Source organism: Bombina bombina, chromosome 1, assembly GCF_027579735.1.
Source record: "Bombina bombina isolate aBomBom1 chromosome 1, aBomBom1.pri, whole genome shotgun sequence".
Taxonomy (NCBI): Eukaryota; Metazoa; Chordata; class Amphibia; order Anura; family Bombinatoridae; genus Bombina; species Bombina bombina.
In genome coordinates, this window is record NC_069499.1 from 318,621,872 (window position 1) to 318,639,968 (window position 18,097).

Sequence of the window (18,097 nt, forward strand, 5' to 3'; positions counted from 1 at the left end):
ACAGGTGAGGTACAATGCGAACGCAACCTTAAGAACGTGCTTCTATAGGCTCCAATGGAGCCTCGTTCTCATGCCATGAGGGTAAGTCACACAGCGATAGGCAGCAAATGTAAATTATATGTATATTCTCCTTTACAAATATACGTTACAGGGAAACACACAGTTTCCATAGACTGCAATGCAAAGGCACTTTCCAGTGTCGTTATTTCCCAACACCTCTCAGTTGCCACTTTTAACCTCTAAAACTGCCTAGTGCAGTTGTTTTTTATGGAAAAAATGCTCCTTTTTTCATAAAAAACTAAAAAACCCTCTGTTTTGGGGCATTTGGAGGCACTTTAGAAAATTACCAGAAATCGATCTCTGGTTAATTTTCAGAGTACTAATTCCTACCACAAACTTGCTGTAGCAAGTAACCATCCTCTTGCCCATTTGCAGGAGCGCAATAAATAGCGCTCCACTTAGAATCGATCCCAGAATTATTTTTTTTACCTGACTGGTATCCTAATGGATGATCTCTTCCTTTTTCTTTTTCTCAATTTAATGTATTTAACACTAAATGAATAGTAAAGATTTTTACCCCTAACAAATGATCTTTTACTTTTTTTTTTCAGGACTAATGACACAGGTTTCCTTAACTTTTAAAGACCACTTGCCTGTCTCTCAGATTATTATCACAGACACAAAACCGATCAGGCTCTGATGCAGCTTGAAAATTGGTCCTTTACGTTGCTATGGTGACAGTGAGTTCTGACAAGAATTTCTCTCTGCCTAGATATACAGCATCTTTAGCGTTTCTTTTTATAAATGCATGGTTGTCAAACATAACACATACAAAATTTAAAAAAAAAATATTTTCAAATCTGACTTGGGGCGAATATTTTTTTTTTAAACAGAAAGTTTTCTGGAATGCGGCTTCTTTCAAACACAATGGCCTCATATCTCTATTTCCCTACGTCTCTTGCTGAACACTCAGTGCCGATATTTCCTTTTTCTTTCAAAGACGTCTAGTTCATCTGGAGTCTTCCTGGAAAACCTCGGGGTTAAAGATATTTTACAAGGATTGAGCTGATCTGTAAGTGTCTCATTAATGCACATTATAACATAGGATATTGCAAACATTTAGCTGTAACATAATATGTGCAGACTTGGATGAATATCTTAATTACAGATTTACTTTACTACACGGTAAATGAAACATTCCAAATGTGTTAAACCATTAAGCCATCTCAGAAATGCTTAAATCCTCTAACTACCTAAAGCTTATACTGAGCTTTAAAGCATAGGAAAGTCTCAAAATTAAAGTTGCATGATTCAGATAGAGCATGCTATTTCAAGACACTTTTAAATTCACTTCTATTTTCAAATGTGCTATCGTTCTCTTGGTATCCCTTTTTGAAAAAGAATACACACATATCCTACACTGAGTGGCAGCTAGCTGCTGATTGGTGCCTGCACACACGTGTCTCTTGTGGTTGACTAACTATATGTATACCTGCCAGTAGTGCAATGCTGCTCCTTCAGCAAAGGACTAACATGAGAATGAAGCATATCCAAAATATGAAAGAAAATTTTGGGGTTTTCCTTTAATATCTTAGTTATGTTTGTATTCCAGATGAGTCTGTTTACATTTTAAACCATTTGGATTCCAGAGAGGTTTGTAAATAATTGGGTTAATGATGCCTTGCAGCCCTCTCTTTCATTCAAGGAGTTAAACAACTTATTTCTTCAAGGTCCCCTTCTTAACTGAATTATCTGCAAGATCACACAATTAGAAACTAATAACTAACAAATGTGGTTGGCACCTTGTACTTGGAAAATAAAGCAGGAAGTCAGTTAAAGTGTTTAGGATTGTTTTTCTTTAGTTCTTTTCACAGAAGTATTTACATATTTTAAAAATCTTTTAAGTGGGATTAAATGGGTATAGGAATGAAGACATGGAATTGGTTTAAGGGTGCACTAAGCATTTTGTAATTACAAGACAATTTCTGTTGTTTTGCTATAGAATAATCAGTCAAGTCTAAACATTTTAAAACATATTAAGATCTTGTTTGCTGCAATTGTTTTTTTTACAGCCAAACCACACCCACCAGTTGCCTTTTTTTGCAGGAACCAGTACAGATTTGCTTCTGAAAAAGTGCAATGTTAGCTAAATTAATTTGGTTTTGCAGTTAACCACCTAAACCAATTAGGGACCATATGTAGCAGGGTTAACTTGAAATGTCTGCTCTGTGTACTGCCAGCTTTGAGAGTTAGAATATCCACAATTTTCTGAAAAAATAGAAAAAAATGACTTTCACTGTTAATAGAAAAATGGATTATCTACAAAATGATGCTAGACTTTAATTGATAATGTTCTGTAGAAATTGGTTAGATAAGTTTTTCTAAAGCATTGGGATTACCTCTTAATGTTTTTAACAGTACTCACATTTTGTTTGGGTTGCATCTGAATAGAGGTTGAACCTGCCATGCTAAATAGTTAACACATTAGTTTAAAGATTAAGGGCTAAATTATGAGTAGAACAGTTACGCGTGAGCAAACGGGGTTTATCGCGACTGTTTGCATGTGTCAGGTTTTTCACTCTTATTACAAGTTAAAAGTAAATGTGATTGCTTGAGTTGCTCATCAGGATACCGCATACTCAGGAGGCTCTGGTTAACTCTTTCACAAAACAAAAGTGTAACAAAAAGTGTAACAAAGTACATCCAAAAATATATTACACTCATAATAACACAATCTAATAACAATTAGTCAACAAAACATTGCCAAAAAAATTAAAGGGCTCAAAGATATGAGGTCTCAGGTGTAAGAAAAAAAGCAGACAGATTGCTTTAACATAGAAATATATACATAAAGTATATTGTGTGTGTACATATGGTATTATATGTATTTATATCTGTATAATGTATTTACAGACTATATATATTATATATATATATATATATATATATATATATATATTACATACAGTAAATACATATGTACACACATATACATATAAATATAAGTGCATTGAGCCTTTGGAGTTAAGTAGATGAAAACACACACAGATGCCCAAACAGAGGCTTAACTTGAAGCCTCCAGTTCACTGACAAGATCTGAGGTAGTTGCTTAGATGCCTGACAAACACACACATGCACACATAAATAACATATGAGAAAAAGATAAGAGCTCCTGTATCCAACCAATTATGCAGGATTATAACAATCTGGGAGCTCCGCCCAACTTTACCATGTGCCAGGTTAATGTTTTAAATGTTGAGGTATGTATTAATTATTCAAGAAAAGTGTTTAAGGGTCAGTAGACTTGATTTTTTTTATTGTTTAAAAGATAAATAAACAACTTGACTACCTTTCCCCATCTTTGCACAACCCATATTGTTTTATTAAAATACTTTATAAAACTCTTAAACTCTAAATCTCTGCCTGTTTCTAAGCCCCTGTAGCTGCCTCTTACAGTATTTACTAGTTCAGCTAAGAGAGCTGGAAAAGGAAACACTTTAGCACTCAAATTCCTCAATTTTTTTATTGTATGGATTAAAAAAAATGCTTTATTGGTTAAAGTTAAAAAAGGGTTACTTTAAATACACTTTACTAGACATGGACTAGGCAAATACACAAAATAAATCCTGGTAAAAAATAATAAATCTTATGGGACCCTTTTATTTTAAAAAAACTAGACTAGTGACATGACATAAAACCAATGTCTGAGTTGCTACTTAGCTGTACACATAAGCTATTGAATCATCTATGTGGGGCAATTGTTATGATACCAATATAGATCTTAAAACCGCTATACTGTTTGTTTGACTAATAATTAGAGCTCTTTGGATAATATTAATGTAAAGACAAAACAGTGGTAACTGCAGTCAGCTATTTAGTATGCCAATTATATTTATGGTATCTATATATTAGTATGAAACCATCTTATTATATCTATAGTGATCTAAGTAGTGGAGTCTAACGGCCAAACAATTGTGTCTAACACAAGTGGGGCGTTTACCATTGTAACCGCAGGCTGCTACTATTGATACAAAACTGAATATTAGTATCCATATATTGAGAGAATACTGTCTACTCATTATTATAATGTACTTTAGTAGTGGACTTTTAGACGATTGTGTATTGGTAGTTAATATATGATTACATTTGTAACCACCATGTTGCTATAACCAATACAAACCTCAACAATAACATCCATGTGCTAATATGAGACTTACTAAGTTTTATTGAAGGTATTGCAAACTACAATGCCCTATTACTGGCGAGCACTATAAGGGATGGTTTGCAGCTTCTTTCTTATACTCATAATAACAGGAGGGGAACCCTATGTATTGGGGAATCTGTTACTATAAGAGAAACAAACCCGCCCCTACTTTTTTATATTATATCAGTGACCTCCTCTACTATTTACAGAGCAATCTATACCATTCTAAGTTTGCACCCAAGCATCTACATCAGATAACTGCTGGCCATCTATTACATATCAGTTCAATCCATGCTACATGCTAATAATATAAATATATGAGCTGAATTATGGCAGTTTCATTGAATATCTGATAATTCTATATTGTGTTTTTTTCCAAGACACCAACATACTGTATACTACCTTTATCTACCCCATATAGACCACATACATATTTGAAGCCAGACTAACATTGCGACTATTAAAATTCCGCTGGTTTATTATTTTTTTACCAAGATTTATTTTTTATGTATTTGCCAGTCCATGTCTAGTAAAGTGTTCTTAAAATAACCAATTTTTTAACTTAACCAATAAACCATTATTTTTAATTGAAGTTGACGTATCCACAAAATAACATTTTTAGAGGAATCTGAGTGCTAAAGTGTATCCTTTTCAGCTTCTCTTAGCTGAACTAGTAAATACTGTAAGAGGCAGCCTACAGGGCCACACTGACACTATATTCAAGACCAGTCCAATATTACTAGTGGGCTTTAGCCCTCACTAATCAAATATAAAAGTAGTGCCATCAATTTTCCACTCTTGTCACTTGCCTCTTATAGTAAATCAGTGCATTGTATTAGCTTTAAACAGCTAGGCAGTGCTAGTTCATGTGTGCCATATAGATACTATTGTGCTCACTCCTATGGAGTTTATTTATGAAGCAGCACTAATTAATTAAAATGCAAGTTTGTAAAAAAAAAAGTACTGAGATAAGGGTCAGTCTGCAGGGGCTTAGATACACAATAATCACAGAGGTAAAAAGTATATTAATATAAAAGTGTTGGTTATGGGAATAGGTAAATCTATCTTTTTAAACAATAAACATTTTCAAGTAGACTGTTCATTTAAGGAATGAAAACCACACAACCATTTTCTGCACTGGCTTCCACTTTGCATTGATAGTAAATGTGAGCTTCTCATGCTGCACACCATGGGGTCGATCCGATAAAAATCGTCGCCCGCAAAAAGCGGCGACGCCATATTTGCGCGGGTTTGGTATCCTACTATACGGCGTAACCTAGAAGTTACGCGCGTATATTTCTGCCGTCGCCCGTAGTTTTTTGGGCATAGGAGGCAGGTATACCAAACCCGCGCAGTTTGGGTATCCAATATGCAGCGTAAGGACTTACGTGGCGAAAATGGAAGAAAAACTTACTCCATTTCACCTCGCCACAAAAAGCAGCCGTAAGAAGCCCTTACAGCTGACTATTGGGAGCCCCGTTAACTCCCTAAACTGGCTGCTAAAATAAACCTAACACCTAACGCGATGCGCAATTGTCTATCTCCCTGTCAACCGCGACCATCTAAAATAAACCTAACACCTAACGCGATGCGCAATGTCTATCTCCCTGTTCCGATCAGCCAATAGAATGCGAGCTCAATCTGATTGGCTGATCGGATCAGCCAATCAGATTGAACTTGATTCTGATTGGCTGATTCCATCAGCCAATCAGAAAATTCCTACCTTAATTCCGATTGGCTGATAGAATCATATCAGCCAATCGGGAATTCGAGGGACGCCATCTTGGATGACGTCCCTTAAAGGAACAGTCATTCGTCGTTCAGTCGTCGGGCTGGATGGATGTTCCGCGCTGGAGGTCTTCAGGATTCCTGCCGCCTTCGCTCCGGATGGATGCTGCTTGGATGAAGACTTCAATCGGATGGAAGATCCTCTTCTGCTCCGCTTGGATGAAGACTTTGACCGGATCATGGACCTCTTCAGCCCCCCGCTTGGGCTTGGATCAGGACATCGGAGTAGGCTCTTCAGGACGGATCGGTGAACCTGGATGGTGAAGACAAGGTAGGAAGATCTTCAGGGGCTTAGTGGTTAGGTTTATTTAAGGGGGGGTTTGGGTTAGATTAGGGGTATGTGGGTGGTGGGTTGTAATGTTGGTGGGGGGGGGTATTGTATGTTTTTTTTTACAGGCAAAAGAGCTGAAATTCTTGGGGCATGCCCCGCAAAGGGCCCTGTTCAGGGCTGGTAAGGTAAAAGAGCTTTTACCTTTTTTAATTTAGAATAGGGTAGGGAATTTTTATTTTGGGGGGCTTTGTTATTTTATTAGGGGGCTTAGAGTAGGTGTAATTAGTTTTAAAATTGTTGTAATAATTTTCTTATGTTTGTAAATATTTTTTTATTTTTTTGTAACTTAGTTCTTTTTTATTTTTTTGTACTTTAGCTAGTTTATGTAATTGTATTTATTTGTAGCAATTGTGTTTAATTAATTTATTGATAGTGTAGTGTTAGGTTAATTGTAGGTAATTGTAGGTAGTTTATTTAATTAATTTAATTGATAGGGTAGTGTAGGTTTAATTATATCTTCGGTTTAGGATTTCATTTTACAGGTAAATTTGTTATTATTTTAACTAGGTAACTATTAAATAGCTATTGTACTTGGTTAAAATAATTACCAAGTTGCCTGTAAAATAAATATAAAATCCTAAAATAGCTATAATATAATTATAAATTTATATTGTAGCGTATATTAGGATTTATTTTACAGGTAAGTATTTAGCTTTAAATAGAATAATTTATTTAATAAGAGTTATTTATTTCGTTAGATTTTAAATTATATTTAACTTAGGGGGTGTTAGTGGTTAGGGGTTAGACTTAGCTTTAGGGGTTAATCCATTTATTATAGTAGCGGTGAGCTCCGCTCGTCAGATTAGGGGTAATAATTGAAGTTAGGTGTCGGCGATGTTAGGAGGGCAGATTAGGGTTAACTACTATTTATGATAGGGTTAGTGAGGAGGATTAGGGGTTAATAACTTTATTATAGTAGCGCTCAGGTCCGCTCGGCAGATTAGGGGTTAATAAGTGTAGGCAGGTGTCGGCGACGTTGAGGGGGGCAGATTAGGGGTTAATAAATATAATATAGGGGTCGGCGGTGTTAGGGGCAGCAGATTAGGGGTACATAGGGATAACGTAGGTGGCGGCGCTTTGCGGTCGGAAGATTAGGGGTTAATTATTTTAAGTAGCTGGCGGCGACGTTGTGGGGGGCAGGTTAGGGGTTAATAAATGTAATATAGGGGTCAGCGGTGTTAGGGGCAGCAGATTAGGGGTACATAAGTATAACGTAGGTGGCGGTCGGCAGATTAGGGGTTAAAAAATTTTAATCGAGTGGCGGCGATGTGGGGGGAGCTCGGTTTAGGGTACATAGGTAGTTTATGGGTGTTAGTGTACTTTAGGGTACAGTAGTTAAGAGCTTTATGAACCGGCGTTAGCCCAGAAAGCTCTTAACTACTGCTATTTTCCTGCGGCTGGAGTTTTGTCGTTAGAGCTCTAATGCTCACTTCAGAAACGACTCTAAATACCGGCGTTAGGAAGATCCCATTGAAAAGATAGGATACGCAATTGACGTAAGGGGATCTGCGGTATGGAAAAGTCGCGGCTGAAAAGTGAGCGTTAGACCCTTTAATCACTGACTCCAAATACCAGCGGGCGGCCAAAACCAGCGTTAGGAGCCTCTAACGCTGGTTTTCACGGCTAACGCCAAACTCCAAATCTAGGCCTGTGATAGCTACACAATATAATTAATAATTACATTGTAGCTATGTTAGGGGTTAATATTTATTTACAGGTAAATTGTTAATTATTTTAACTATGTATAATAGCTATTAAATAGTTATTAACTATTTATATCTACCTAGTTAAAATAATTACCCAATTACCTGTAAAATAAATCATAACCTAAGTTACAAATACACCTACACTATCAATAAATTAAATAAACTACAAACAACTATCTAAAAATACAATTAATTAACTAAACTAAATTACAAAAAAAAACAAACACTAAATTACAAAAATTAAAAAAAGATTACAAGATTTTTAAGCTAATTACACCTATTCTAAGCCCCCTAATAAAATAATAAACCCCCAAAATAAAAAAAATTCCCTGCCCTATTCTAAATTAAACAAATTTCAAAGCTCTTTACCTTACCAGCCCTTAAAAGGGCCTTTTGTGGGGCATGCCCCAAAGAATTCAGCTCTTTTGCATACAAATACAATACCCCCCCCCCCATTACAACCCACCACCCACATACCCCTATTCTAAAACCACCCAAACCCCCCTTAATAAAGCCTAACACTACCCCCCTGAAGATCTCCCTACCTTGTCTTTACCACACCGGGCCGAACTCCTGATCCGATCCGGGCGATGTCTTCCTCCAAGCGGCAAAGAAGAATTCTTCCTCCGGCGATGTCTTCCTCCAAGCGGCAAAGAAGAATTCTTCCTCCGGCGACGTCTTCCTCCAAGCGGCAGCAAAGTCTTCATTCTTCCGGCGGCATCTTCAATCTTCTTTCTTCGCTCCGCCGCCGCGGAGCATCCATCCCGGCCGACTACTGAACTTGGAATGAGGTACCTTTAAATGACGTCATCCAAGATGGCGTCCGCCGAATCCGATTGGCTGATAGATTCTATCAGCCAATCGGAATTAAGTTAAAAAAATCTGATTGGCTGATTGAATCAGCCAATCAGATTCAAGTTCAATCCGATTGGCTGATCCAATCAGCCAATCAGATTGAGCTCGCATTGAGCTGTCGGCATTTATTGATATGTAGAGGACAAGATACGCTACATCGTATCATGTCCGCTCGCACTATGTTAAATATACCCCCTAGTGTCTATAAAACAATGGGGCCTGCCATGTTGTAACTTAGGTTACCTTCTCTGCTGTGGCAAATTAGAGACAGTTATAAATAGGTCACTAGAGTGAGCAGCCAATGTTGTGTGGAATATAACAGTGTTCTGCCACTTCCAATTCTAACAGGAACTGAAAAGCTCACAATTTTAAAATGGAATTACAGGAAAAGGGGACAAAATAATAATTAAAGTATAGTGCAGATTGTATGTATATATATATATATATATATTATATATATATATATATATGTGTGTGGTGTGTGTGGGTGTGTGTGTGTTTTTTATAATGGTATGTACCTATCTCAAATTGTTTAATGTCTCTTTAAGAAAGTGGAGAGGATAAACAGCGTTGGTCTCAAGAGTTCCTAGGTGTGGGCACGTCACCACTGGGGCTCCAAAGGCTGTATCCGCAGCTTCATAAATAGAGCCCATAGTCTCTGTATGTTGTTCTTTATTGGTGATTGTTACACATGACATCATCAATGACATATTAAATATATCATAAATTACCATGACATAGTATTATCATATGACTTCATTTATTATACTTGTTTGAAATAAAACTAGCACAACACTAATGAGCAAAATGAATATGTTATTTTTCAGTCCAATATATTTTATTGAATAAATCGTGTTTTCCTGGATTAGAATTTCTAATTACCTATTTTAAATTTGGTAGACATGAAGTCGACACTTTTTATTATTATTATTATTATTATTATTATTATTATTATGTTGTTTATCATATTTTCCGTAAAGGGACATGAAACCCCAACATTTTCTTTCATGATTCAGATAGAGAATACAATTTTAAACAACTTTCTAACTTACTTCTATTATATCATTTATTTAATTCTCTTGGTATCATTTGTTGAAGGAGCAGCAATACACTACTGGTTTCTAACTGAACACACGGGTGAGCCAATGACAATTGCTATATATCTGCAACCACCAATCAACAGCGAGAACGTAGGTTCTTTGCTGCTCCTGAGGTCACCTAGATAAAACTTTCAGCAAAGGATAACAAGAGAAGGAAGCAAAATAAATAAAAGTAAATTGGAAAGTTCTCTATCTGAATCATGAAAGTAACATTTTGGGTTTCATGTCCCTTTAAGGGGGACATAATACTCAAAATGGTATCTTTTTATCTAAAATAAAATGTTTGATAACATATTTTAGTGATTTTTATATATATAAATGATGCTGTTCATGTAAAATACGTAGGGCGCCATGTACTAAGGCGTCAATTTTTTCGCACAGACCGTATCGAAATAACCCGCCGGCATTCGCACCATGCGGATGGCACTTCGCTACATGAATATACTAAAAATCAAGCCGTAAAATTTTGCGTCTATTGTGTGTCGAAGACAATCGGATTATTGATAACTTTGAAGCTTCGTTCGGTGCGAAAGAGCAAAGTTAAGAAGCAGTCTGCGACCTGATTGGTTTAGTTCTTTACCTACGTGACGATCTAGGTGTCATAATTTTTGCAACCTTCTCGGGAGCATACTGCATGACACCACCTGAGTGGTCAAGACATTGAAAGCACATTTTTAACAATCCAAATGCTCTCTCGATGATTCCTCGGGTGGATCTGTGTGCCTCGTTGAATTTCACCTCACATCTTCTTCGAGGATTGTTATAGGGTGTGAATAACCATTCTCTACTGAAATAACCAGCGTCTCCTATGAAAAAAATTAAAAAGTATTAACATTTCAAAGATGATAAAGACGATAATTTCAATGAGAATTAACTATGTTTTTTAGTTAAATCTATCATCACAATGCATGACATAAACTACGTTTGACAATTATAATAATACTGTAACATAACATCACATAATATAATTACCTAACAGCCATCCTTCAGGCATCTCTCCTCCTCAAACTTCCGATATAACCAGACTGACGCCAAGATATACGAATCATGGCAGGATCCAGGGAAGTTGGAACGGACACTGATTATTTTCATGTTATGGTCACACACCATCTGAACATTGAGGGAATGGTACTGTTTTCTGTTCCGGAAAACTTCCTCACATTCTCGGGATGGTTTGACTGCAATATGGGTGCAATCGATGGCTCCAAGTACATTGGGCATTCCGGCCATTCTATAAAAATTAGACTTCACAGATTGCCACTCTTCTGGAGTCGCTGGAAGGCACACGTACCTTGGAAAGACGACCATCAAAGCATCAATAACTTTGGTTAGGTGCCTCGAAAAAGCAGACTGGCTGATGCCAATTATAACGCTAGACACAGCTTGGAATGAACCGGTGGCAAAAAAGTGTAAGGCTGCCACAGTTTTAATAGTCCCGGGTATGGCTTGTGAACGCGCTGTCATAGGTTCCAGGTATTCTGCTATTTCATAGTAAAGTTCCATAATAGCTTCTCTGTCCAAACGGAATCTCTGGATAATCTCTCGATCAGAAATGCTTTCCAAACCCATATGTGGAAGGAAAACTCTAGGGACTCTGATTCTTCTACCTCTCCTTCTTTGCAAGTTGTCAATCGGTGCCTGTATAGCCCTTCTTCCTCGTAATTGAATTAATCGGAAAATAAACATGTGTAAAAGTGTCTCCATCTTCATTCAGTGATCCAAAAACCAATAATGCTACAATAGTAGTCTAGTCCTTTCACTTAAGTACTTCTACCTGGCGTCAGGTTGAGACGCCCTATAGTTTTCTATTGTATTCGCTACCTAAATGGTCGCGAAGCAAATCACGCGAAGTTACAGTGAAAGTTGGAGCGGACGGATTAGTTGTAACATTCATAATTTCCGATTACAGCGAATTTACGTGCGATCGAACATGTAGTAAGTGGAAAAAGGCTTCGGAACAATCAGTTGCGTAAAATTATGATCGCTGATGAAAATAGTGGTTTTTCGACCAGATCGCAGATTGGTACATACGAGAAGCAGATCGTGAGCGAATTTTGACGCGGAAATACAGACGGACGGTCACTTCGAAGCTTAGTACATGGCGCCCAAATCCTGTAAGTGTAGAACATTGGAATGTGAAATGTGTACAGTACATATACAGTAAAATGCATAAATACATACATATATATATATATATATATATATATATATACATACTTACACATATTCAGACAAGTATATGTATGCATCTCTATCTTAAAGCACTTTGCCTGCCTTTTTTTTCAAACACTTTGAGCCCTTATAACTTTTTAATGCAATTGTATTAAATAATTTTATCAGCCAGTGTTATTATGAGTGTAACTGTACTTTTAAATGTATTTTTTATGTGTTTTGTGCAACTTTTTTGTCTTGCGTAACAGTTATCCAGAGCACTGAAGTCATGTTAACCAGACAGGTTATATTCCATTGTGCTCAAGCAAATGCATTTACTTTTTACTCACAATATGCATGCTATTTCCGTAATGCAAATACCCGTGAAATACCCCATATCGCTGGCCATTTATAAACTAGCCTATAACGTTTTTATTCAGGGGTGGAACTACCATTGGTGCAGCAGGTGCAGTTGCACAAGATCCCCAAGTGCCGGGAGGGCCCATACCAGACAGTCCATTCAAAGGCTTGTATAGAATGAGTACAATCCTATTGCAGGGGAGCCTTTTATTATTGTAGTCTGAATAGTTTTCTATCTATCATCTATCTATCATTTATCTATATCTATATATCATCCATCTATCTATCTATCTATCTATCCTCAAAATCATTATACAGAGCAGCATGCATATTATTACTGCTGCTTACTACTTAGTTATCTATGGGGCCCCCCCAAAAATGTTTGCACCGTAGCCCTCTGTTGAGTAAATCCACTACTGGCTTCATTATTATCCTACTTGTTTAGGATGCTGTAGTCAGGCTTGGAAATGGAAACTGGATATCCTGGTTTCAGGAACAACACATCTACAGTTTTTTACTAATAAGGTGGAAAAGCTCATTACAAATGTTTACATTATTTATTGGCTTCATATACAGGCTATATAGTATATATGTAGTAATCGTTTGATAGCTATTATCTTATTTACCCAATCACTTGCTGGCTTTCCTCTAGACACAATATATTTATCTGCCTGGTAAAATATGACACCATTGCCAATGTTTTATTATAATAACTTCAGCATTGAATGTAATAAAAGTGGGCCTGCAGGCCCTTTGAGTCATTAAACAAATGATACATTTCATGGAAGCTAATCTTTTTGTAATGAGATTTGATATAATGTTAATTGCACATCAAAGTCCAATTGAATTGTTTTTCATTTTTGTGGACATAAAATTTTAAATAAAACAAACAGCTATAAATGGCATGTATAATTGCTGATTGCATTCTTTGTAAATGGAAAAAATCTAACTTGATAGAAAAGTTAAAGAACTTTCAAATAATCTTTCCACTTCAGCATCTCGTTAGCAGGAATTGTGTTTTATGTTTAACATGCAGATGGATATTTTGCCTAAAGGCCTTTTAGAAAGAACTCTCCACAGATACATTGCCTAGAAGGAAATTGGCCACTTAGCAGATGTAATAACTCATCATAAATCCAGTGCAGTCCAGAAGAATGGTGCCTTGTTTAACCTCTTTGCTACCAGGCCAGTGCTCATGCATCCTACAGCGCATTTGCTTAAAGGGACATGAAACCCAAAACGTTTCTTCCATGATTCAGACAGGGCATACAATTTTAAACAAAATTCCATTTTGCTTCTATTATCTAATTTGTTCTGTTCTTTAGGTATACTTTGTTCAAAAACATACTTAGCTAGGCTAAGAAGCTGGGAACTAACTGCTGAGTGGTGGCTGCACATATAAACTTATTATCATTGCTTACCAATCTGTTTAGCTGCTCCCAGAAGTGCATTGCTGCTTCTTCCAAAAAGGATAACAAGAGAATGAAGCTAAATTGATAATAGAAGTAAACCGGAGAATAGTTTAAAATTGTATGCTATAACTGAAAAATTAAAGACAAATTTGAAGTGCTGTATCCCTTTAATTGAAGTCAATGGGGCAGATTTAACAAGCAGTGGAAGCTGCTTTCTACACCCGTAGTTTCCGGCTCGCTGGAAACGTAAGTTAAGAAGCAACAGTTGTAAGACCACTGCTCCTTAACTTTTAGGTGGCGGACTGCAATCATCCCGATCCGATACAGTTGGGATGATTGACACCCCCTGCTAGCGGCTGATTGGCCGCGAATGTGCAGGGGGCGGCATTGCACAAGCATTTCACAAGAAATGCTTGTGCAATGTTAATGCCATCAGCATATGCGTCAGCTACAGTGAATCATGTCTGCCTGGCACTTGATAAATTGGCCCCAATATGATTTTCAACTATACTTGGTAGGAAAGTTTTTTCCTTTCTACTATACTGTAGGGTTTTAGTTATCATGATTACATTTGGAATAAAAACATAAAGAAAAAATAATACCTGCTTACCATTTTGCTTACTATATTTATTATAAAAATGATAGCACAAACTCACTCTGAAACTTAAAGGGACAGTCAACACCAGAATTTTTGTTGTTTAAAAAGAAAGATAATCCCTTTATTACCCATTCCCCAGTTTTGCATAACCAACACAGTTATAATAATACACATTTTACCATTGTAATTATCTTGTATCTAAACTTCTGCTGACTGCCCCCTTATTTCAGTTCTTTTGACAGACATGCAGTTTAGCCAATCAGTGCTCACTCCTAGGTCACTTTACGTGCATGAGCTCAATGTTATCTATATGAAACATGTGAACTAATGCCCTCTAGTGGTCAAAATGTATTCAGATTAGAGGCAGTCTTCAAGGTCTAAGAAATTAGCATATGAACCTCCTAGTTTTAGCTTTCAACTAAGAATACCAAAGAACAAAGCAAAATTGGTGATAAAAGTAAATTGGGAAGTTGTTTAAAATTGCATGCCCTATTTAAAACATGAAAGTTTTTTTTGGACTTGACTGTCCCTTTAATATGAAAGCTATAGTAAAACACTGATTTTAATGTAATTTGTTAGTTTATTTTTTATTTTTATTTTAATTACCAAAGACTAAAGAGACAGTCAAGTAAAAAAATAACTTTCATTATTCCGATAGGGCATGTCATTTTAAACAACTTTCCAATTTACTTTTATCACCAATTTTGTTTTGTTCTTATGGTATTCTTAGTAGAAAGCTAAACCTAGGTAGACTCATATGCTAATTTCTTAACCCTTGAAGGCTGCCTCTTATCTGAATGCATTTTGTATGTTTTTCACAACTAAAGGCGTTAGTTCATCTGTGCACCATATATATAACATTGTGCTCACGCCCGTGGAGTTACCTAGCAGTCAGCACGGATTGGCTAAAATGATAGTTTGTAAAAAGTACTGAAATAAGGGGGAAGTCTGCAGAGACTTAGATACAAGGTAATAACAAAGGTAAAAAAGCATATTAATATAAATCTGTTGCTTATGCAAAACTTGGGAATGGGTAATAAAGAGATTATCTATCTTTTTAAACAATATAAATTCTTGTGTAGACTGTCCCTTTAAAGCTATATTAAACAGGGCCAGATTACAATTGGAGTGTTATTTAATGCTCCTGCTCACATGCTAACCTTATTAAATATGAATATTGCATAAATATGCTTTTTCATGTTTTCATCTACTTAACTGCAAAGGGCTCCAATGCACTTGGTTACATACTATAATAGCCCATTTACAGTGTAACTGTACCTAATTGGCCTCTGCAGAGAAGGAAAACTAGGTTACAACATGGGGCACCAATTTCTTTATAGAGACTAAAATTATAGACTTTTTTTCAATATTTAAACTAATATTTTTGTTACAATGCATCTGCATATTATTATCAGGATATCCTTTGTTTTGAATATTTTATCAAAAATGTATTTTTAATATTCCTTTAACCCAACACAATGGTCCCTATTTATTAAACTTTGAGAGGGCCCTTCTACCAAGTCAGGGAACCTGTCCATCTGCACTTGGGGCTTTCTAGGCATCAACTACTACCTGTATTTATAATTGCACAGGTAAAAAAACTTGCATTCTTGCATTATCCCTCCCAGGAGGATTGAATTCCACAACTTCTGAGAAGGCAAAAAGCATAAAAAGCAGGCTGCTGCTTCTTAATTTGCAGGTGTCACAACAGCTCAAAAGCTGCTTTAACAGCTTAATAAATGTAATGTTTAAAAAAGTCTGTGGGAGCAGTCATGATATACTATTGGAAATGGAACAGAGCCACTTGAAAAACCTGTCAAAAACAGACTTTTAAAGTCTTTTTCTAATGAATTTGAATAACTTTGAATTTCAAAATCATGTGAAAATCATGTAATACACACCTTATTTAATGGACTAGAATATACTTCATCAAAAGATAGCAATAATAATTTCTAATTCTCCAATATACTATGGAGCAATTTGTGATTTTATAGCTTCTACAATACATTTATTTTGTCCTTTCCTAGCTTATCAAAGTAACTATATATAGAGGATATTTTCTAATTAAATTCACACAGTTAGAAGATCAATGGAATATGTTTATAAAATTAAGAATATTTTAATTACTTTTCTTAGTAAATAAGATTATCTTCATTGATAACAAAGACCTCATTCTGGTATGATTCTATAGTCACTATTCCCATTTTCAATTAAATCTCAGCATGATAGGGACTAATGTGCCTGATCACACTATTGTTACTTCCTATTAACTCAAACCTTATTTTTTGTAAAAGAGGTTTAAATCTGTTACTGAAAAGAAGCAGGTAAAAAGACAGACATAAAAAGGTAAACAGCTAAGGGCTAAGTGGAGCACTCATTTTTTACGCACCTGCAATAAATATACACATATTAACACACACATATATATGTATTTAAGCATATACATAAATATTTACAATTAGCTGTCATCACTGAGCGTCTTACCCCCTTTACTATGCTTTGGTTGTGGGCCGTGTATGACGGCAACATTGGAGCTTATGCAAGTGTGAAGTGAAGTGAGGGCTCTTATTGGAGCTTATGCAAGTGCGATCTCATGAGTGCAATGCTTCCCAGCAATGTGAATGTGATTTTGCTTTTGCGTTGCTGTCAACTTGTAATACCAGTACACATTACTCAGTGGAGCACAAATATCGCTTCCCCGAATGCGATATTTAGCGCTACACTTGTAATCTGGCCCTAAATTTCTCCTTTTTTAGGTGAAATAAAAAAGATTTCACTTTTACACCTCACAAAAACCTTGATACTTTTTTTCAAGTAAAATATTTTATTTTTTACATAGAGATGTTTATGTGATGTTTTCTAGTCAGCTTTTTACAGATATGCGGCATCACGTTCAAGTGATTTAACATATGGGTAACATGTCCCTTTAGCGTTAGAAGTTTTAGACATACTTAAACATTTATAAAAGCTAACATTAAATCCACTTAAAACTGTCTTTTACCATAACCCAGACATTTAACCTTAATTCTACCTTCAACAATTACCGTAATACCACCACTAAATATTTTATTAGAAGTAACTATAGTCTCATTTGAGTGCCGATCTTAATAAAAAATATCACTTTTTTTTGTATTACTATAAATCTCCATTCAAACCACAATTAAGCTTAATATATATTATATTGTAAGTTTGCTGCATATTTTATTAAGGACTTTCTGTTGTATTTGTGACATGGCGTGAAATCCCCATTTAAGGATTTTTTTTCTATCCACAAAATCAGCCAAAAAGGCAATAAGGGCTATTTGATCAATATTTATTAAACCCCCCAAATAAAATAAAAATAAAGGGGATTATGTCAGATTTCTATTTTACAGGATTCCCTTTTGGGGTTTAAGAAAAGGACCAAACTGAACAAAAGTACAGTACAGTACGTGCTCTAATTCATGTCATATTTTTGTTAATAACTCAAGCTTACTGCATATTTAGGGCTAGAGTGCAAGTGGAGCGCAAACGTTTGCAGCCAAGCAAAAAGGGGTTTATCACGGGGGTTTGCGCTTGCCGGGCTTACTGCTGGTGTTACAAGTTTAAAGTA

At 36.0% G+C, this 18,097-nt stretch overlaps 1 protein-coding gene across 1 annotated transcript in view; it reads left to right on the forward strand.

Annotated features, from left to right (window-relative positions):
• Nucleotides 1-18,097, forward strand: part of CNTNAP5 (contactin associated protein family member 5) — an 886,402-nt gene that overhangs the window by 630,084 nt on the left and 238,221 nt on the right. Inside the window, 7 exon segments of the mRNA XM_053712216.1 lie at nucleotides 612-630; nucleotides 632-740; nucleotides 898-920; nucleotides 922-966; nucleotides 969-995; nucleotides 998-1,048; nucleotides 1,051-1,072. Coding sequence (XP_053568191.1) covers nucleotides 612-630; nucleotides 632-740; nucleotides 898-920; nucleotides 922-966; nucleotides 969-995; nucleotides 998-1,048; nucleotides 1,051-1,072 — 296 coding nt within the window.